The sequence below is a fragment of the Corvus moneduloides genome, chromosome Z, assembly GCF_009650955.1.
Source record: "Corvus moneduloides isolate bCorMon1 chromosome Z, bCorMon1.pri, whole genome shotgun sequence".
Lineage (NCBI taxonomy): Eukaryota > Metazoa > Chordata > Aves > Passeriformes > Corvidae > Corvus > Corvus moneduloides.
Genome location: NC_045511.1, coordinates 68,527,775 through 68,550,069, shown reverse-complemented (window position 1 = coordinate 68,550,069; position 22,295 = coordinate 68,527,775). Strand labels below are relative to the sequence as shown.

Here is a 22,295-nt window from a genome sequence, read left to right as displayed (position 1 = left end):
CATTAAATACTCGCTGCTAATTGAAATCAGAGGCTGCAATGCCAGCAGCAGCTGCCGCGGAGAGAGCAGCGATACCCTCTGCCGGCAGGGAGGCTCCTCGGGGAATGCCACCCGGAGTCAGAATCACAGAATTGCTCCCACTCGGAGATGATCCCCTCCAATCTCCCCGCCACGAGGGCATGGTCACCTGGAGCAGGTGACACAGGAATGAATCCAGCTGGGTTTGAATGTCTCCAGAGGGGGAGACTCCACGACCTCCCCTAGGCAGCGGTTCCAAAGCTCTGCCACTCCTCAGCGTGAAGAAGTTCTTCCTCATATTCCGGTGGAACTTCTTGTGTTTTAGTTTATGGCCATCGCTCCTCGTCCTGTCGCTGGGCATCACCGAAAAGAGTCTGTTAGTATCTGTTGGCACCCGCCTTCGAGATATTTATATGCATTAATGAGATCCCCTCTCAGTCTTCTCCAGACTAAACGCGCCCAGCTCCCGCTGCCTCTTCTCACAAGGCAGAGACGCTCCACACCATCATCATCTTCACGGCTTCTGCTGCACCCACTCCCGCGGCTCCGTGTCTCTGTGCTGAGGAGCCCAGAGCTGGACACAGCACCCCAGCTGTGCCTCACTAGGGCCGGGCAGAGCGGCAGGCTCCCCTCCCTCTGTCTCAGCCGTGCCGTGTCCCCCGCCGTGTTCCGCGTCCCGGCCCGTGTCGCGGCGCGCGGCGTTATCAGCGCGCTCGCGGCAACCCCGCCCCGCGTCCCCCATTGGCCGCCCGCGATCACCTGAGCGCTCCGGTCCCGCCCTGCGCCCCGCCCCATTGGCCGCCGCTCCACCGCCGGCGCGCGCCCATTGGCCCTGGGAGCCGCCGCTCCGCCGCCTCCCCGCAGCGCGGCCCCGCCCCGCCGCTTCCCTGCGCCCCGGCCTCCGCCGCGTCGGGATGAGCCGCGCTTCCCCATGGAGACCAAACGGGCCGAGATCCCCAGCAGCGTCCTGGACGACCTATGCAGGTATGGCCGTGGGGCGGGGGCAGCCCCGGGGCTGCCGTTCTGCTGGTGCCGGAGGGCGGGGAGGGCGCCTGCCTCCGCTCGGTGCGTCGCGGGGCCCGGGATGCTCGGGACACTGAGGGGGTGCGGGGCCACCCGGGCCGAGGGGCGGCTTCGGCCGTCCCGCGGCGGCCGGGAAGCGGAAGGAAGGGGCTCGCCCCGTTTCCCCCGTGCCCGAGGCTCCGCCCTCCCGATGGAATCCGTCCTGGAAGGGCGGGAAGGCTGCCCGGGGCACCCTCTGGACCTGGTATGGGGCTGCTCCGGCGGCGGGCCAGGAGCCGAGTGCGCGGGGGAAGTGAGAGAACATTGTAGGGATTTCTTGCAGGGTTTGGGCCGGAAAAGGTAAAACTGCGTCGGCGATGTTTGCGCAGGTGAAAGAAGAGCTGGGAGCGTGGGGCTGGCGTGACGTGTAGCCGAGCACTGATGTGGTACTTGCTGCTCGGAGGTCTGGTTTCATTTGGAAGGGGTGGCAGGGAGTCCCTTCTGCTGAGTTACCTCTGCTGGAAGGGAACGTGCCAGCGGACGGAAAGGGAAGAGCCACAGGGACACCCTTCGGTCTGAAGCTGCCCTCTCCTGCTTGTCGCTTCTTTCACAGTCAAATACTTTTCTTGTTCCAGGGGTTTTGCGTTTGAATTTTCATAAAGCATGGATTCTGTGTTCTTGAAAGGGGGAGTTGCATTTTCCCGTTATGGTCTCAACCTCTGATCATCTGTGGTGCAGCCCTTCAAACTCTGTAATTTGTCTGTTATCCCCAGAATGTGATGACACAAACTGCATGTGATATTTGGTGTGAAATAATCCTTCTGTCTTACCACCTTCGAGGGACTTCTTATGACGTATTTATGTAAAAGAGGGAAAGGTTATTGAAGAGGGAAGATACACCACTTACTGTAATTACTGTTTTCAAATGAGTGAAAATATTTAGAAGTTTCAAATAAGTGAGAATGTTTAGAGAATGCCACAGGAAGAAGAAGCAGAACTGCTCTGCTTGGTATTGTTTTGCACTAAATGCAAGAGTCAGAGTTTGTGATAGGCATGTAAATTTTCAATTTCCTAGATCTGGCCTCTGAAGCATGCTTGTGTTTCCATTGTGTCTCCTTTGGGCTCCCTGCAGAGAGAGGAACTTGCCTTTCAGATCCCTGCTCACATATGACACAGGGTTTAAGACTTCTTCAGAAAATCCAGAGGGGAATTGCAGTGATTACAAAACTGATACAGCCTGTTAGTGTCACTTCCATGGGGCGACTGATAGAAGGGCACATGAGTATTTGAATCTTACATTGTAATAGGGTCAGTCCCACTGTCTTACTGTGTTTTTTTGAGATACTGTCACCTCCTAGCTTCAAAATGTTGTTTTATATTATAATTGTGTTAATGTTATAATGGGTTATAAAAATATCTGTAATTCCCTACATTCTTCAATCTGTATATGATATTAGTGGGAATTTTGGTAGAAAGTGACAAGTGATTTTTCCTCCTCAGTTACTGGGTATTGTTAAATAACAAGTCTCAGATATCCATGTCAGTTTTTGTCATGCTGCCTTGTGCTACAGAGTTGTCCTTTACTGAGTAAAGAAGTGGAGGTGCAGAGAGTTAATGTAGGTTTTGCGGCTTCTTAATACTCCCTTTGTCTTATAAACAAGTGCTGTTACCCCATCTTTTGACTTCAGGACTGTGATTGGTTCATCTAGCTCAGTAGCCAGATGCTCGCTTAGCCACACACTCGCCCTCTTCAAAAAAACATTTGAACAGCAGCTATTTCTACATCCTTGTTCCTCCCAGGGAAACTTCATGTCAGCTTCATCCCTTCATTCCCTGCTCCTCTACCTCCTCTCCTGTGAGTAGCTCAGGGGCATGTGGAACGGGAATTGTGGTCAGTTCGTAACACATCCTCTCTGCTGCTCCTTCCCTCTTATGCTTTGCCCCTGCTCTAGTGTGGGATCACTTCTATGGGTTGAGGCTCCTTCAGGACATATCCCTCTGCTCCAGCACGTGATCCTCCACAGGCTGTAGGGTGGACATCTCCTCTGCTCCCTTCTTCTCCAACGCTGGTGTTTGTACTGTTGTTTCATGATCTTTCATGCTCATTCCCTGCTGTTTCATGCTCTTTTTTTCACTTCCTCTGCGTGTCTGGTATTTTTGTCCCTGAATACACTTCCCTAGAGGCACCACCATCTCAGCTGCTGCCTTCAGCTGTGTTCCACAGTGTGTCCACCATAAGCCCCTCACTGCCAGAACCTGGCACCTGCACCTAGAACAACCTAGAGATGTCTGTTGTCAGCATTTCAGTCACTCCAAGTGACTTAGAAGTTAACTTTTTGATTAATAAGTAGCATTCTACTTGGCTTTGCTCTTGTTCTCTAAGCCTAGTGCCTGGCATGTTCTTACTGCTCTTACTACTGCATTTTTTTTCTTTAGATTTGCGTTCATCTGCAGTTCTGGGGCAAGAAAATATCATCAACTAGATGTAAAATAGACCTTTAAGTTTTTATATTTTAGTTACAGCAGCTTTAGAGATAAGAGATCTTTTCAGTACTCAGAATAAAGCCTTCAAAAGAAATTGGGAGTGGTGCTGCCAACTGAAGATTGGGAAGTGGTAAAATGTTGAAGTGAATGGGGTTGTTTATGCAAAGGAGAATCACAGAATCATAGAGTGCTTTGAGTTGAAGGAATCTTAAAGATCATCTTATCCCAGCTCCCCCTGCCATGCCATGAGCAGGGATACCTTCTAGACCAGGTTCCTCCGGAACACTTCCAGGAACAGGGCATCCATAACTTCTCTGGGCAATGTGTTCTAGTGCCTCACCATGCTCACAGTGAGGAAGTTTTTCCTATTATCTAAACCTGCCCTTTTTCTCTTTAAAGCCATTCCTTCTTGTCCTGTCACAACATGTCCTTGTAAAAAGCCCCTGTCCAGCTCTCTCGTTAGCCCCCTTTAGGTACTGGAAGGCCTCAATGAAGATTTGCTCCAGCAGGTCCCCATCCTCTTTTATTTGGGTTCCAATAGCTGGACACAGCACTTCAGGTGAGGTCTCACCAGAGCAGAGTAGAGGGTGAGAATCACCTCCCTCAAGCTGCTGTGCACACTGTGTTCCATCAAAAGAATGGGCTGGGAGCTCACAGTGTCAGCTCATGTCAAGATTCTCATCCACCAACACGCCACATCCTCCTCCCCAGAGCTGCTCTCCATCCATTCTCTGCCCAGCCTTTGTTTATGTTGTGTTTGGGATTGTCCCAACCCAGGCGTAGGACCTTGTACTTGGCCTTGTTGAATGTCATGAGGTTCACACAAGCCCCCCTATCAAGCCTGCCAAGGTCTTTAAAGGTATCTGTCCAAGGACCTTTTTCAGTATGAAAATTGGGTAAGAAGATGAGAAATCTGTGAATAAAGCGTACAAGGCTACAGACCCAACAGAGGAATGATAAGGAAGGCAGTGATGAAAACCAAACCTGGCCACTGATTGATGAGGGGGGTATAGGAAGGTTCATTCCAGCACGTTTATCTGAGTAAGGACCTGCTCCTGGAAAACAGGGAAGAAGTGAGGAAATCAGAATGAAAAAGTAGAAAGAAATCAGAAGTGGACACAGTGACAAGAAACAAACCTGTTAATTGCACTAATTGATGAGCTGTCAAGAAACCACAGGCATCACTCAGCCTGGCCTTTGCATCTGGTAGGGCTTTAGACTTGAGGGTATCCCACTGGACTGGGAGGAGTGCCACAGGAAAAGGAAAGCAGGGAGGGACAAAGTAAGGGTAGGTAGGAAAGGGTATAAAAGAGGTGGGTTGTAAAACTGGGCAAATTGGTACACTTCTATGTCTGAGCCTTCTGCCCAAGTGTCACAGAGTGTCCTATCAGACATCTTCTTAGTAAATGTTTATTTTTTCTCTATTTTTTCTTTATTGGGTAATTCCACTCTCTACTCCCTGTCTATGCGTCCTGCAAGGATGAAGTGCCAGCTACTGATGGCAGCTGTGTGTGAGTGAGGTGTCAGCTACTGGAGTGAGGGAGCAGATCTCAGTGCCAGCCACTCACAAGGAGGGGGGGTCTCAGCTCCCGGTGTCTGGGGTGGCAATGATGAGTGTCCTGGAAACCAGCTTCCGTGGGGGAAATGGTGTGAGTGAGAGGCAGAGCACTGGCAGCTGCAACAGGGCTGTGCTGTGGGTCACAGCCCATGGGCTGGGTTGGTGGGGGAACAAGCGTCTTCCCCAGACCTGTTGTGTATGTCTGCTCACTAGCAAACTTCAAACAGGACCATGTGGCGGGGCAGGGACCTATGTGATGGGTGTGGTGGTCTGGGATCTGGGCAGGGCTGTTGGGTGGAAAGGGAGACCTGTGCTGGTACTTGGGGACCTGTGAATGTGCCTGTGAGCCTGGAGAGTGTCAAGCGTGTGATTGCACCAGGGACCTTCTGCCTCTGTCCTTGGCCAGAGTGCCTCAGAGAGTTCTGAGATACTATAACAATTCATACTTGTCAGGTTTCAAGTAAAGATACAGTATTTCTGGTTTGAGCAATAGTATTAGGCACTTTTAGAATTTAGGTGGTGGCACTCAGGAGCTGAATGCAAAAGATCTCCGTCATATGATTTAAGTTTAGTGGGGTGTATGACCTTAAATTTCTAAAAAGGAAGTTCTGCTTTTAATATAAAAAAATAAATAAATCTTCTTCTGCTGAAGTAAAATGAGCTATCACATGGTGCTGCTTAAACTTTTATCTCAGTGACTCTATCTGTGTCTGGGCTAAAGCATTAAGTACACTTGACAAATAACCCAATTGTCCATGTTCTGTTTCAGACTGAGAAAATTAGTAGGATCATATTGAATTTTAAGATCTACATAAATTATTAGTTTACTGTGGTTTTAAGTGAAAATACATAACTATGTTTAACTTACATCCTAAAAAAAAAAAATGCACTGAAATCTCTTATCAGAATTTGCAGATGTTCTTTAATGGACTTGTAAAAATGCTTTCATTTTTGTAATACAGCCATTTAAGTAGGTTGTCTTCACGCTCCCTGTTTTCACAACAGTTAATGTACTTAGCGTAGTGTAACTGATGTTTCTGAAGGAACATCATAATCCATTTTCCTTCTTGACTTTAAAAGTTGTGTTTTACTTTGTGAAAACTTTTTACTGTCCCAGTGGAACATGAGGAGGATCTGGTGGTCTGCTGGTATATGCTAACGTATTAAGAAGTGTAATGTTGCAATGTTTTTATTGTTAGCTGTATTTAATAATAGATTTGGCTAATCTTCCTCTTTTTCTTTCCCGGCAGCCGATTTATTTTGCACATTCCAAGTGAAGAGAGAGACAATGCAATCAGAGTGTGTTTTCAGATTGAACTTGCCCATTGGTTTTATTTGGATTTCTACATGCAAAACACACCAGGATTACCTCAGTGTGGGATAAGAGACTTCGCTAAAGCTGATATCCTTTTTATTACTGGGATTATTTTCTGTCTCAGTGGTAAAGTGCAAACTGAATATTGTTAACGGTATTTCATAGTATGATAATGTCAATTCATGTGTTAATGATTAAAAGTTAATATTGCTAGGTATGTGATGTTACTGGGTTCACTGCTTCCATAATTTTGTGGCACCCACAAAAGAGTGGTTCTGGACCGCTTCTTCTTGGACTGCTACAGAGCTATGGAAAATGTCAGTTTCTGATATTTGAGGATTTTTCCTCATGGTTGCACTTTGCATGCTAGGTAGGTTTCAAGGATGAGCTATTGGGGCTCTTCAAACTGAACTCCACAGTTTAATTAAGTTTCAAGAAAATAGTGACCTAAATGTTGAAGTAGTTGAAGGTGGTATGTGTTCCCCCATGGGCAGTGGTATGCATTTGTTGGAAGTCTCTGTTTGTAGGGTAGAGGATGCATTTTTACTGAATTCAAATGGTTGGCCTCTGCTTTTTTTGTTGTTTGCAAGGGCTGCTGGAATGTGTACTATCTAGTCCTTGCTAGAGGAAACTTTCTGGCTTTCATCCAGCAAGTGTTTTAGTTTTAACCTTTTTCCATATGTTCTTAATGAGAGATTGGAATATTGCTTCTAACTTTGAGAATAGTATTATCTATGGTTTCACTACCTAACATACTTATCTCTGTTAGTTTCATAATATAGATCTACTTCGAAATACCACAGCTTTTATTTTAACAGTAAACTGTAAAAATACGGTAATATTCTGTTGGTCGATGTTATGCTGTTATTTTATATATGCTTTTGATTATAAATGTATTTTCAGACAAGCAAAAGTCTCCTAGTAATTGTAGGCAGTGCAGAAAAAATGCAGCGTAATAGATGTTATATGTTCATTACTTCTATCCCTTTCTAGCCCATATTTGCCACAAATATTACTTCTGCAGTGTCATATTTTTAAGTATTCTGCTGTGGAGTATTCTTTATTGGTAGTATAATATGTGTAATATATAATATTAATACTTTTATTAAGGATTTGCAGATTTTCTCTCAAAATGTTAGAGTTACAGAGGTTGCTTATGTTTTCTCTGCATGGTGAGTTTTGATAAAATGTATTAGAATTTAGATTTCTGTAACTGTATGCCTTTCAAAATAAATTTTTTTGCATCATAAATACTGAAGATAGGATTCTGTGCCATAATCTTAACAAATGTTTGTGGGAAAAATTTACTCCCAGTTATTTCAAGCACAGGGAACTGAATTTTTTTCTGTGTCGCTCACTCAAAACTAAGAAAATGTGTTTACAAATAATACATACTCAGAGTAACTGTTACAGGGTTACTTTTTTTCAGAATTAGGGAGACTTTCCTTCAAACAAGTGCAATCTTTTTTCTTGTCTTCTTTTTTTTTTTTTTTCATTTTTTAAAATTGGTTTGTATAGGAATTGCCAAATTACTTGATGTGCTCTGACTTTTAGTGTTTGGTAATTGATTATTCATAATATTTTTTACTTCCAAAAGAATGTATCTTGAAAGCACTTAGGGGAGGGAATGTTTATTCTAGATTTTGAGTGAATATCTTTTGTATTCAGTATGTGATTTGGAACTGGCTTGAGTTTATCTTCCTTAACATGCTGCTGTACTCTTCAATCATTGCCCTTTTTTACTGCCTCAAGGTGAAGATGTACAGAAGGTTTTAGTTGAGTGGAAAGAATACAAAATGGGAGTGCCAACCTATGGTGCAATTATTCTTGATGAGACACTTGAAAATGTAAGTATGGAAATAGTCGTGAAGGACTGTCTAGAGGGAAGGATGGCATATGCTGGCAGAAGTAATTCTTTGTTGTTTACATTTTTCTTCTGGAGAAATTTACATTCACTGTCAGATTTGCAGAGATCTGACAGTTACTTCATATTGGTGTCTGTGTACAGAAATACAATATGTGAGACAGAAAACACACTTCTGCTTGCTTTCCTTCTCAGATTTTTTTTTATTTTTTTATTCTGAGTTACATGATTCAATAAGAAAATTCACAGCTCTTGCTAGAGCACAGCAAACCTAATGGTTTCCTTCCTTCAGGCTAAGGTATCCTTTTGGAGAACAAGGGGATGGTGGAGGGAAGATATTTAATAAAATTGGGTAGAACACCTGCATGTGTGACAGTTGCATTCCCTTGTATTTTGTAGGTTCTTTTGGTTCAGGGCTATTTAGCAAAATCTGGTTGGGGATTTCCAAAAGGGAAAGTAAATAAAGAAGAAGCACCTCATGACTGTGCTGCTAGAGAGGTAAGTTATATCAACTCCTTTAAGATAAGTGAAATTTTGCTGAAATCAGGATGTATGTGTTGGATGAAAAGGCACTTTACTTAGGTAATCTCTTTATTGAAATCACATGAATAAATAGTCTGTTCTTGCAGTCATCTTCTTATGTACCTTCTGATGCCTTTCTGATTTCCAGAATAGTAATTAAGGTTATGGCTACATATAATTAAAAAAACCCAAACTGCTTTATGTTTCAAATTGTTTTGCACTAATGTGCTAAATGAAGTGAGTACTATTTTTAAAGTTCTCTGCTGAACTGTGAATTTACTTTTCGGTATTACTCATGGTGCTTGGAAAGTCTTACGTAATTTATGGCTTTTGGCATATTAATTTCAAGGGTCACCATAACTGTAAAAAAGTGAGGAATGCGAATTTAGCCTGTGTACACTGGTCTGTATAAAGAGGCTAAGGAGCTGAGTTGGAGGCTGTAGAATTTTATGTAAAAATTGTGAAGAACTTTACTTTTCTATTTTTCAGTTATGCAGGAACAAGAATCAATGTATGTGGCAAATAAAATCTGAAAAATAAAATGATCTGTGGTATTTATTGCTCCTGGAGACCTAGATATGTAGTGAAGCTACATATTAGAAATGGCCTGTAAAAGAGTATTACTGGTACAAACTCAGTGTTCATTCAACGTAATACATCCCGAGTGTTTGAGAGAGAAAATTAAGGTGAGGGAAAGTAGTATGGTGCATTTAGTGTTCTTCAATTGGATTGAATCAGTACGTGAGAAATCACAGGGTTTTGGTTTGTTTGTTTTGTTTGTTTGTTTGTTTGTTTGAAATAACCTGCCAAGGATGAACTAGACATAGCTGCTTCAAGAAGGAATGACATGAAGTATGTCTTCCTCTTTACTTCAAGTTATGCCAGCAAAAGCATTAAAGGGGGCACAGTTATAGTGGGGGAAAAAAAATCTTTGATGGTGGTGTTAATTTGAAAAATTGATTTAGATTTCACTAGTGAACAGCACTGTTGCTATGATCTTTTTTCCATCAAATTAGATTGTTATTGTGGATAGACTGACAAATTCTTCAAGGCTTACCCGTGGCCAGGAATTGGGATGTCTGTAGTATGTGAAATAAGTCTTTCAACTGCTTTCACTGAAGTCAGCGCAGGTCTGAAACCATAAGCTGCATCTGTGTAAAGTCTAACTGAAGAGATCTTCACTTGGCAGTGCCTACACAGTTCAATAGTGTTTCAGAAGTTGAGGAGGACTAACCTCATCCATATTAATAAATTGCTATATGAAGGTGTAATAGAGTTGTTTCAACTTGCATTACAGGTCTGCTGTCTTAGAGAAATATAAAGCATGTAGATACTTTTTCTGTTTCTAAACATCTATGTGTAAAGGCTTGTTTTTCCCAGCAGCTTTAATGGATATATCTGAAAAATAGTCATTCCTTTGCTTGTGATAATAGGTTGTGAAAGGATAACTCTGAATACACAGACACTAATTTCATCTGACTACTTTTCAGGTGTTTGAAGAAACTGGGTTTGACATAAAAGATTATATCTGCAAAGAGGACTACATTGAGCTGCGAATTAATGATCAGTTAGCACGGCTGTACATCATTCCAGGAGTTCCCAAGAACACGAAATTCTACCCCAAAACTAGAAGGGAAATTCGGGTATGTGTTAACCTTGTTTGAATCGATAGGAACTTTGCAGAGCCTGATTTTTAAAGCCAGAAGTGTGTAAAGTAATGAACCCTCTAAGCACAATGAATGCCTCAAATGCTAGGTACGAGTGGCATCTCTGCATTGTAGGGTTTTGTGCTGACTTCTTGCAGCTCACCTGCAAGTCTGATACTTGACCATCTGTCTGACATCTGCATTCATCATGAAAACACAATAGAGCATGCTGCCAAAATGTAATTCTCCTTTTCTCATAGTGGTGTATATATTAATAATTTCATATTATTCCTAGTTACAGATGCTTATGTAACTATATACTATCAAGTTGTAATTAATTGGGGATATGCAAAAGCCTGCATATCAGAAGGACAAACTAAGGGTTGTTTTCTCTCTTTTATGGCTAATACTGTCCAGATTTAAAAAATAGTATATTTTAAGGAGGAGGTTAGGAAGGGGACAGAAAAAGGGGGCTGTTTTGGATGTATCGTGTACCATTAGGCTTTTAAAAGGTATTGTGAAAGGGAAAGGCAAAGGCTCAGGTAGCAACACTTTGGAACCTTTGTCCCCAGTGTCTGTAGTCTTTGAAGTTTGAATATTTTTTTTCTTGTACGGCGTTCAGTTTAAAACAGCTATATTTCCATGCAGATGGTGTCACTGAACTAGGCATCTTGCTTTCTAAATAGGGAAAGTAGTTGACTGGACAGGACTTAATTTTTTGCATTAGAGACCTGTTTTTCAAAATATGAAATAAAATGACATTTGAGGGTTTTTTTAAATGTACAGTAAATATTCCCCTTTGTAGAACAGTGACTCTATGCGTGGGAATGTTGAAGAGTTCCTGCAGTGACAGAGTTTTGAAGCTTTGTCTTCATCTGATCTAATGCAGCCAGGCAGGCTGGTTTTGTATTCCCTGTAGAACTATATTGAAAACTTGTTCAGTTTGTAACTTATTTCTATAATTTGCATCTTGTCTGGACCTGGGGCTTTGGGAGTAGATTCCGTGATAGAAGATCTGATGTGGATTCTTCTACGCTGTCTGTGGTCAGAATTCCTGATTTTGGTCCCCAGTCTGCAAAGTGTACTATTTAACTATTAAAACTATAATGTATTAACAGTAACACAAGTCCTTTCCTATCCCCATGTTTTTTTTCTTTTATAACAAAACTTGAAACTTGCTGTCAAACTAAACACCCTTTTTACTTTTAAATGAGTATTGGTGCTCCAGTATTGATGGCATTTTAAGTAAAAAGTTACTGAAAATTTTTAAAAGTCTGTACATTTATTTATGGCAGTCCTTGTGCAGTGGTTTGGTTGGTTTGTTTATGAAACTCTTATTCAGAATTTAGTTGCTGATTTAATACCTTTCATATTTTAGGTGCGATTTCATGCAATGAGTTTGTGCTGTACCATCTGCTACTGTAGTGGCAGTCGGAAGAGTTAATTAACCTTTTGTGAAAAACGATGTTGTGGCCCGTTAATTTAAGTCTTCCATGGTAATTTTTTAATTAAGGAAATAATTGTGGCTGATACAAGTTTATAACATTCTGCTAAGGCTGCAATAGAGGGTATTTTGATTTTATTTCTTGTCTTTCTAGAATATTGAGTGGTTTTCCATCGACAAATTACCATGCCATAGAAATGACATGACCCCAAAATCCAAGCTGGGTTTGGCACCTAACAAATTTTTTATGGCAATTCCCTTCATCAGGTATGTTTGAGATGAGGCAAATGCTAGGCCAAGGTCTTTCAGACAACTTTAAATTCTTTAGATTTGTTTCGGTAAGTAGATCTTGTTGTACTTCTCCTTGTTCACAGGCCGTTGAGGGAGTGGATTTCCCGAAGGAATGGAGACTCCTCAGACAGTGACAATGGCTTTTCATCTGCAGGGAGCACACCCTCTAAGCCCAACTTGGAAAAAGCTAGGTAAGAACCAGGTCAGTTTAACACTTCTATGTTCTTTCTTATAAAACACTGGTCATACAAAGCTGCTTGTCCTTTTCTCTTTCTCTAAGTATTCATGTTCCAGTCATAGAATAGGTTAATAAAAAAAAATACAAATGTAGACTTGTATCATAGGATAAATAAGGTGAGAACTTAATTAATGTCATGATACACAGGTGACAGAACTGAGATGATTTCCTCAGTCCTGTCTATGGGAATCAAAAAAACCAGAAGCTAAAGCAAGTAGATAACTTCCACTGTTTCAAGTTCAATATTTTCGGCACTTCTGCACAGGAAAAGTAGGGCTCTCTACAGTAGGACTGTAAAGTACTGTAAGAAGTGGCTAGCTAGATAAAACCTGTGGGGATCAGTAGGGGAACAAGTGCTGCTGGCTTTAGATTCAGCTGAGTGAAAAGTGGTAGAGCAAACCTTAAAACCTGTAGTCCCTATGAAAGGGCTCCAGTATTTTGAGCCAGGGCAACACCAACACTGGGAACAACACGACAGATGTTAATGTGGACTTGGCCTTTGTCTGTGGAGAATACAAATGGCAGTGAGCATTATTAGAGTTTCCATACTAGATTACTTAAGCTTGTCTTCCAGATTGTTCTCAAAAAGTAGAAAAATCTTTCCTATTTGTCTTCTGCTGTCAGTAGATCTGAAGTTGTGTTGTAAACTGTCTCTGTTTTGTACTAGATCCAAACTTCGCTGTAGTCAACAGGTGTTTACAGATGGCTTTTCAGGAGAGCAGTGGGTGAAGCCAAAACAGCCACAGAAGCCATACAATCATCCTGAGGTGTCTGAAGTTTTGAAAATAAAGGTAGGTTGTTTCTTAACGCAAACATATGTATCTAGACTATTTAAAACAGATGTCTTTGTTCATACCGGTTTCCTCTCTAGGACAGAAATAGTAAATTTCATCACCACAGTATGCAAAAATAGAAGCATGGAATGGGGGAATACTCTTGGGAATCCTCTGATTTATCTCACACTAGAGGTGGTGGTATCAGGTAGTAATTGTGTTGTTTCATGTACAGATAGTAATTAGTACTTGCCATTTTGGTGTTATCTCTAGTGAGATAACACCATGTTTCTTCTGTATTTTTGTACTTACAGCAGCAATACCTGGGCCACAGTGTATCTGCATCACTGCATGGGAACTCACTTAACTGAATTTATTGTATAATAATTCTGTCATAGTGTAAGAGAGAATGAATAACATCTGACGGCTCTGTGGCTTGAATATGTTTGGTTAATTTCAGTGGGCTTTACTTTGTCTGCAGAGGAAGCTGTTCACATATTTTGAAGTTACTTGGAGGGAAGTTTTAGTTAGGAAGTAGGAAGTGTCAGTGCAATGATGTCCAATTCTGCCATTTAAACTCTTCCCTCTACTTATTTTGGACTTAACATTAGAGTCAGAGCCTGAGGAACAATGGCAGAAAGCAAAGTCAAGACGCTTCCAGCCAAAAGAAGCGAACAAATGGACTGCACAGTCAACCAGTTAAGCAAAACCATACCTTGGTAAGAAACATGCAGTGGCTGTGTCATTAGTAAGTTCCAGTAGTGCTTAACGAATGTCCAGGACAATGTCCTGCTGAAACAAAGTAGAGTGCATATCTATCAAGAATATATTTGATCAGAGTATTTGATACGTGTTTGTAGATGTGTAACATATCTTACCTTGTATACATACGCATCTATAGACAAGCATACTAAGTTTCAAAGTTTGCATTTTAGAAGTAATGCTAGCTGTTGAAAATTTGTCAGCTGCTTCAGTACACAATCCTGAAGCTTTCCAGCTTCCAGTCATGTAAAAGCCTTCTGTAGGGTGCAGTAATAACTCAGTGTAGTACATGTCTTATTTATTCATGTATGATGTCTTACTGTAAACATGGGGTTTTGTTATGCAACACTTAAAACGTGGTAGTGCAAATGCTTATTTATTTCCCTTCTCTGCAGCAAAAACGCTGAGATGCAGACTTGGCTTGGATGCCAGAATCTCATGTAATTTTTTAACCATACAGTAGAGCTGTTTACAGGAGTTCGTAAATTCCAGTATCACACACTTTGCTTGTTACATTCCTTTGCAGTAACTAATTGTGTTTGTCCAGTTCTTCTCAATGGGAGAAGACTCACTGGGCTGTGCTCCCTTTTATAGTAGAAAGTTCTTTTGATTCCCTGTTTTTTATGGCTCTTCCGTATACTTTGTTGGCTCTTGTGCAGCAGTGAGCCCCCAATTCTCTATGCAGCTCAGCTGGCTTGTCCAGGCTTTAGTTTTTCTTGTTTACAGGCTTTAAACTAGATTCTTCCCATTCTGGCTTGTGGTTATTGCCTTCTTTCTCTTACTCATGTAAACATACAAAAACCATAAATTCGTCCTGTAAAATCCTCACTGCAGCAAGAAATGATTAGTTATGTTTGAGTCTGAGTGTAGAAGAATGAATTTACTGGCCAGAAATTTGGATGGATAGGGAAAACTGTAATGGTAATCTGTAGGATCTTCATGGAAACAAGTGGAATTGTTAATGCCTCACAGTTACTTTGTAGGTTCTTCACAGATGTTTCTAAATATTTCTCTTTCTCTGTTTCACTTGCGTTTTCATGATTGTCAGTCTTTTGAAGTTTCAATATTTTGTGTCCCAGTGATAATTTTCTGATGTAATTTGAAGGCCAGGAAACTCTTAATTTGCAGAGAGTGCAAAGGGCCATGTTTTTTCTGTATTTGTGTACTTACAGCAGCAATACCTGGGCCTAAAACAACTTTTCCCTGGAGAGTTCTAAGTTTGTGTCTCTAAAGCATGTTAGTTTAATTGGCAGTAGCAGCATGTTTGCAAATACATTCCCCTTGCCTTTTTTGGGACAAGCTGATTGAAGAGTGGGCTTATGCATGTACAACTTTGATTCCACACCATCATATGCAAGACCCTTCCCTCTTAAAACAGTTAGAAAGTACTCAAAATTTTCCCATAAAAGTCTGCATTTTAAAAATGTTTTGTTGACTGTTAAAAGGTTGCATGCTTCTGAAAGACTTGTGGACTTGAAGCATGCTTGCTACATAAAGTAACATGACAGAATTCATGCTGGATTAGAGGTAAAATACATGAGGTGTGTCAAAGCAAATATAACCAGCATACCTTTTTAGGTAGATGATGCTTAAACTATACCCCTGAAAAATACAATGTAATTTCTTAATCATAAAATGTGTAATCTATGGTCATTCTCTTCACCAGAAATGTGAAAAAAGGCTTAATCCAAGAAGACTTCAAGATAACTTTGAAACAGGCAAGTGCAGTCAGAATTTTCATCCGCTGCCCTGTGCTGCAGGCTGAAGGCACCCGAATAATGGTGGTTGAGGGTTTTTCCTCATGCCAAGCTACCAAATCTTATAAAGCCATGTTTTTCCAAGGTAGTCTGAGGTTTTGTTTGTTTTTTAATGGAAAAGATACTGTTTCATGTTGGTTTTGTAATTTTTCTCCTTAATTATAAAGCCTGACTGATATACCAGGTGGCTGAGTAAAAAAGTAACTAAAAGCTAGTTTAGGAAAATAGCATCTGAGTCAACACAGCGCTGGTAATTGAGTGTTTTTTCAAGGCTTTCTGTCCTGCTAGTAATAAGCTGCAGCAGAGTGCACACAGTTTTTTACTCACTGCTCAGAAAATAGTGCCAATGTTTTTCCTCCTTATTAAGAAATGGCTCGTGAAACAATATTATATGTGTAAAACTGGCTATTGAAAGTGTTTCCAGATTGCAGTGACTTTTAAGATTTATTCTAGCCTCTAGATAACGTGTAAATATGGCTGTTTGACTCTTCTTCTGTTTATGACCAAACATACAGGATTGGGTATAAATATTAATTGAATATATGTTTGAGGTATGGCTTTGTGTTGTTATTGATACTTTTATTGGCAACTACCCATTTAAAATTTTTCATGCTTTTTTCTCTTTAAGCAGAAGCAGCATATGAGATGTGTTGCTCCAGTGAAGACCCACTGCCAGAACATGTAGAGGGACATTCTATGGCATGCAATGGCCATTACAAATTTGCTTTTTCATCAAGAGCTTTCTTGAGTTTCAAGTTTGACCATGATGCCATAATGAAAAGTTTTGACCTCTGACAGCAAACTTACTAGGAATAAGAATCAGACTTGCCTGTTGCAGTTGAGGGGGTTTCTTATCCAGCCTTACTCTTTCTCAGGAGTTTTTTATTTTGTTTTGTTTGTTTGTTTTTAAATGCAATGCAGGGACTGACTGCTGGTTTGGAAGGGTTTGTTCTCTTTGCAGTATGGGAGTGGCATAGTCAAGTGTTGCACTTTAAATGCAGTCTAGCCTTTGTCCACAAAAGTACCTTTCCAATGTTCAGTTCACTTGTTCCTAGCTGTGCATTAGAGGGCATTCTTTTTACTTGTGTTTTATTTTTTGTGGTTTAAATTTTTTTTTTATTTTAACTTGCCGTGTGTTTTGTAGAATGTCATTGACTTTTTTTTTTAACTGTTGGAGTGTACCAGCTTGCTAACCTTTTAATTGTTCTGATGTAAATTATTGGACTTGTTAGTCATTATTTTGTAGGACATTGCAATATTAAGCAGTGGCAATGAAATTAATTCTCAGAGGACACCTCTGTCCTAGTGATTTTGAAACCAAGTTGCACATTTCAAACCTAGCCTCAGCCTGTCATCCTTTCTCTGTACTGATTGTTTGCCCCACATACCTTCCCTCCTTAACACTGATAGTTTTTGTTGGCTGGCAATCACTAGTACTTGAGTCAAATCTATAGCATGTTGACTTTTTGTACCTCCTCTTCCTTGGTCTTCGATAACGACACTCAAACTGGGTAGAACTCAGCCCTTCAAAGTGTCTAAACTCTTGTGCACTGCCCACAGCTGCATAAGAAGTTACAAAGCAGCTGCTTGCAAAAGAAGAAAAGCTTAAACTTGTCTGTGAGAGGTTACTTGTGTAGAATTTATACTGAATGTAAATAAGCCACTGTAGATCTCGCTGAGGAGGAAGGCAGGTGCATGGATAATAGAGGCATTGTGTGACACTGAACAGCTTAATCAGGCTTCCAATAACTATTCCAAGGGTGTTCAGTATTGTATTCTGTGCTGTTGTCCTCAGATCTCTTGTGTAGTGTATCTGCTGTGTATATATCCAGTAGTATTGAATTGCACTTGCAGTTAGCATATAAATGATCTAGCCTCATTTTCAGCTACAGTGCTTTCTTAGGAAAAACATGAAAGATGGGGTGGGGATGGAGGGGAGGAACAAAAAAACCTGTAAGAGTTGAGGTGATGAGCTGTTACATCACCTTCAAGTCAGTGGGTTTTGAGCACGTGCTTTGCAGTGGAGAGAAATGCACTGAAATAATTTGTCACAGCAGCTTGTGATAGCGAGCATGTCCCAGATTTAAAAATGGACCTTTCTCTAGAATAGAGGTGATTGATAACTTCATAGGTTGAATGAGCTACGCCCTTGTAGTGTATGTACATGCACTGAGTTTTTATGCAACTCATATATGTCATCCAAAACCAAAATCCTGGTCTTCCTTCAACCACCCTACTTCATCTACCCTACCTGATCTGTTACCTAGTGTTTTGCTCAGAAATAGCTTTAGAACTTTCTCCTGGTTTATTCACCTGCTTGACACCAGGTGATTTGGAACTCTAATGCTGTAAAAATTTTGGCCATGGGAGTGTTCAACTTCTGTATCAGTCAACAGGAGAAATGGACTACAGCATTTCCTCCTTCTGGAGGACAAGGGTTCTGAGGGCCTTGTTTTTCAAGACCAAATTGTGAAATAGCTCAATCTAGCTTTGACTCACTTTTATTTTCTTTTTTTTTTTCTTAAATGTATCCAAAGGCCATACAATGACGAAGAGTAATTGAGAAGGTAGGATAATGCTGGAGGAGGTTACATTATTCAGCTTCAGGTGAAAACTAATCTTCAGTTACTTCTTTAGTGCTTTTTTAGTTGATTTCCCAGCAAAAGTGCCTTTACTCATGGTGAGGCAGAAGTTTGTATCATATCCTGAGGCTGCTACTGCCTGTGGAGTTAACAGGACTCTCCTAAGGCATAATTAAATAACAGGCTGTGGAAATCTTTTTATAAATAAGTTGACTCTTCAGATAAATTACTTATAGATCATTTAGTGCTCTGTGAAATAATGGGGATGTTGATGAAACAGTGAACTTGGAGCATCTGTCATCTGTTTGGGAAGTCCTGTCCCAGGCAAGAGGAAGTCTTTAGAACAATTGAAGCATGTTCTATGAATAGGAGATGCTGGCTGCCCTCTGTTTACTGTGTCATTTTTTTCTTCTTAGTGAAAGGTTGGTTTAGTATAAGAGACATTGGTTGCTTCATTAAGCAACCCAAAGTGAAGCTTATACATATGTCATGATTTTAGTAAACCTAGCCTTAATGTGAGTTGCAAATAAATGTGATAAATATGCAATAACTTACTTCTTTGTATAAGGGTACCATTTCCTGTAGTAGCATTGCTTTCTGCTTTCTGCTTTATTCTAAAACTATGTAAGTGTGGTGGCATGTGATCCACTTGGTGGGCTCCGTCATGCCCTGCGCAGTGAACGTTTTGTTTACTATTTTTTGTGTTCTTATTTCATCATCCTTTTATAATTGTATTTCTAAGTTTAGAAGTACTGTTTACATTATCTTCCATAAAGCAGTGAAGAAATAGCAAGTGAGATACAGGCTTTAGTTCTGTGAGTTTTTACTTTACAGGAGCTAGACACAGGGAAATAGGAACTGTTTGCATGTCAGACCCGAGAGCTGGTGTCGAGATACTTGAAAAACAAACACTGTCAATTTGAGAATGCTGCCATGTTAGGGGTTATTCAGATTATGAACGGTCAGTGTTCTTGGAATCAATTTACAGAGTAAACGAACATTTAGCAGAAAAACCTACAGCTGTGTTGTGCTAGGAATCTGGTACTAGTGTGCAGTTTCTAGTACTACATCAACTCCCTGCTTTAGCATGAGGTTTTTAGCATCTCTCCTTCTCAGAATGCTTCTATACTTTGACCTTGAACTGAGGAGTGGCCTGCCCAGTTAAGTGACTGAAGTGCTGCTGACTTCAGCTCCCTGATGTACATCAATCATCCAGGTTTTGGAAGTAACTGTATTGCACAGTTTGAAGTCTGGCAACAGTGGTTCTGGGAAGGAGAGGGGGAAATAGCTTTATTTATTGCACAATCAAGGTATTATTTTTAAACACAATATAAATTCTTTAGACCAAACATGCGTAAATAGTTTCTAATGAAATTTTGGGCCTAATCACTGTTGCAGGCTTCTGTGCTGTGCTCCAACCTTCCTGAACTAATTTGGTGATTTGAGAACAATACTTAGTGTTTTTACCTACCTGCGGCTGTTACAGATGTAACAGTTACTTTTGAAAACAAGGCAGGCTTCAGGTCTGGCTACTTCTAACATACTTGCTCTCAGATTGTAATTTCAGATAAGAACAGAGTTCTTCCAACCTTTACTTAATGTAGTGATTTGCTTTTGCACTCATGCCATTATGGTGTGAAGAGCAAAGAGTCTACATTAAGAATCCAAACTCCACTATCCTGTGGTGCAAGACAGCACTGCTGCTCCAGGGGTAACTGGCTGTCCAGTTGTGAGGTCAGTGGGCTGCTTAATCCTCAGATACCTGGGGTTTTGTTACAAATTCTGAGCAACAGGTTTCTCTTCCAGAGGTAAAGCCAGGTGCCTTCATGTTTTAAGTTAGGAGGTTATATTCTAAATGTGTTAGGAAGCTCATAGTTATTGAGAATTAGTAGAATAGTCTCTCTTCTTGATTTAATTTCTGTAAATAAACTGATTTTAAGTCTTGCACTGTAAATGTTAAATAATCTGGTGCTTATACATGACTTCATAATTTCAAATTGTTTTTGTTATTACAGTATTTCAGCTTTTGAAACAACCAAAATTATTTAAGATATGATAAATTTATACAAACTAACTGAAGGTGCTTTTACAGTAAATTAGACTTAGAAACTTCCAAAATAGGTTTTTGTTCTTATGCATTTATAGCAATAGTGTAGTTCAAGAATGGAAGTAGGCTAAATGCTAGTATTTGCACTGTTCTTAATCCCGTATGTAAGCACTGATAGATGCAGTAGGATTTGTGCTGTGTGTGCATTTCACTTTTTCATGTAGGTTGTGAACTTAAAAGGAAGTCAACATAAACAACAATTACACTGGCCATATTCAGGATTGTATCAGAGGAACTATGCCAGATTGGTAGCAGTACAATAAAACAGAATGCTTGGGGTTTAACTTGTCTTTCCATTGAAAATGTTAGGTTCAGTGAGACTTAACTTTTTTGTACAAATTCAGCTTTACAGAAGTCCTTATCTTTAAATTGTTCTCAGCTCTAGATGCTTCTGGGAAGTCAAAAGTGTCTTCAAGTCCTCCTTCAGTTCTTCCAGGAAAAAAAGCGCTTCCTTTTAAGTAACTGTAAACATTTCACAGTACAGAATGTTTAAATTTGAAAAGGTCTCTATGGATTTTATTGAAAACAGAGTATTTTGTCATTTCTAAGCATTTATATTGTTGATCAAAAGAACTAGCTTCTTGTTTCCAGTATGGGTTACAGTTCAGTACTTTTAAGAAAATGATTACAGCTCTTGGAGCAATAATCATTTTAAAATAAGGCATTCATAGCTTTTAAAGAAAACACATCCTGCAAACAGAGTTCTCTATGACACATTTCCAACAGTGATGAGAAAAACTTTGCAAATTTTTTTAAGCCTGTTTGATCAAAATTACTAAACTGTGGAGATTTTTATCTTACTGGTGAGTTACGTAATTTTGTTATGCAGAAAAAGTATGGAAAACTGCATGATTAAGAACTCCTAGCAAATACTTCTCATGCCAATACTTGCAACAGAAGTTTACTGTGTCTGCATGGCAGTGCACTATATGGAAGTTGAACTTCATCCCCGAGGAGCAGTGTAGCTGGGTTTGCAAGGCACTTTTACCATTAAAAAGCAAAACAGACCGCCCCCCCGCCCCGTAAGAAGGTGTGGGGTTATTAATTCAGGCAGAATGCTCGACTGGTGTTCACGTTCCAGGACCCAGATGTGGGTATTGCTTCCAAACGATGACACTTTACAGGGGAGCACTGCATGCCTTGCAGAAAACAGGAGCCAGTGATCTGTGGTATGGCTCATGCATGAAGGGTGATGTCTTCCCATTTGTTTAAAGCTCAAGAACTCAATCTGTTTTCCTCTGTGTGTATGTGGCACATCAGTGCTGATTAAGCAGAAAGTACGTACAGCTAAAGGGTTAAAATCATTACAGATTTTATTCAACTTCCATTATGTCCTTTTGAAGAAAGTTTGCATTAGTCAGCTCTTCAATTGTATTAAATAAAACCTGTAACTACCTGTAACATCCGCTGTACTGACGATGGTGATTTTGTTTGTTATGAATTGATTCAGAAACTGAAGCACACCATTTAAGAGACTACAACTAAGTTGGCATTTTCTTCTATATTGTTATTTTTTCCTCTGTAAAATTAAATTACTTTATAAATAAACTTACTGAAGTACTGAAGTATGAATATAAGGATTGCTGGTCATTGTGAAATGTGAAGCCTGTGCTGCTGGTACAGGTTCTTCTTTCACTGTAGAATGTTTATGTGTTGCCTTAAGCCAGTCAGCAGCAGTGATTATAGGCAGTGCCAGGAAAGGAGTATTTTTTTAAAGTCAGTTGTAAAGGTGGATGAGGAGCCCATTCAACACAATGGAAAAAAGAACTCAAAATTATACATACTGGAGAAAGGAAGTATGTGAACTTCAATCAGTGATTTTAGAATATTTATGTAATATTGAGTATTTTGCTTTTGTTTTGATACATATAACTTGTTATTAAAAGAACTGGATGTGTGGAAACAGTTTCACATGTGCCCTTCCATTTCTAT

The 22,295-nt window shown here is 40.4% G+C and overlaps 2 protein-coding genes across 8 annotated transcripts in view; one reads left to right on the top strand and one right to left on the bottom strand.

The window, feature by feature from the left end:
* The window catches only part of LOC116437867 (T-cell activation Rho GTPase-activating protein-like), a 633,784-nt gene that overhangs the window by 257,078 nt on the left and 354,411 nt on the right, over positions 1–22,295 (bottom strand). The gene's annotated exons all lie outside the window — the stretch shown is intronic.
* DCP2 (decapping mRNA 2) lies at positions 896–21,931 on the top strand. Of its 7 annotated transcripts, none has more exons than XR_004237503.1 (11): positions 896–1,002; positions 6,313–6,464; positions 8,097–8,224; positions 8,641–8,739; positions 10,254–10,406; positions 12,008–12,120; positions 12,228–12,335; positions 13,050–13,173; positions 13,767–13,874; positions 15,584–15,759; positions 16,306–16,390. XR_004237503.1 is itself a non-coding variant. In XM_032096185.1 (11 exons), exons 1-11 carry the CDS (start codon positions 950–952, stop codon positions 16,467–16,469), a joined length of 1,257 nt encoding a protein of 418 aa, XP_031952076.1. In that variant the 5' UTR covers positions 896–949; the 3' UTR covers positions 16,470–21,931. The 7 variants fall into 7 exon arrangements, 4 of the variants coding, with proteins under 4 accessions (XP_031952076.1, XP_031952077.1, XP_031952078.1 ...); XR_004237504.1 differs by having other exon boundaries at positions 16,303–16,371; XM_032096185.1 differs by having other exon boundaries at positions 15,584–15,635; positions 16,303–21,931.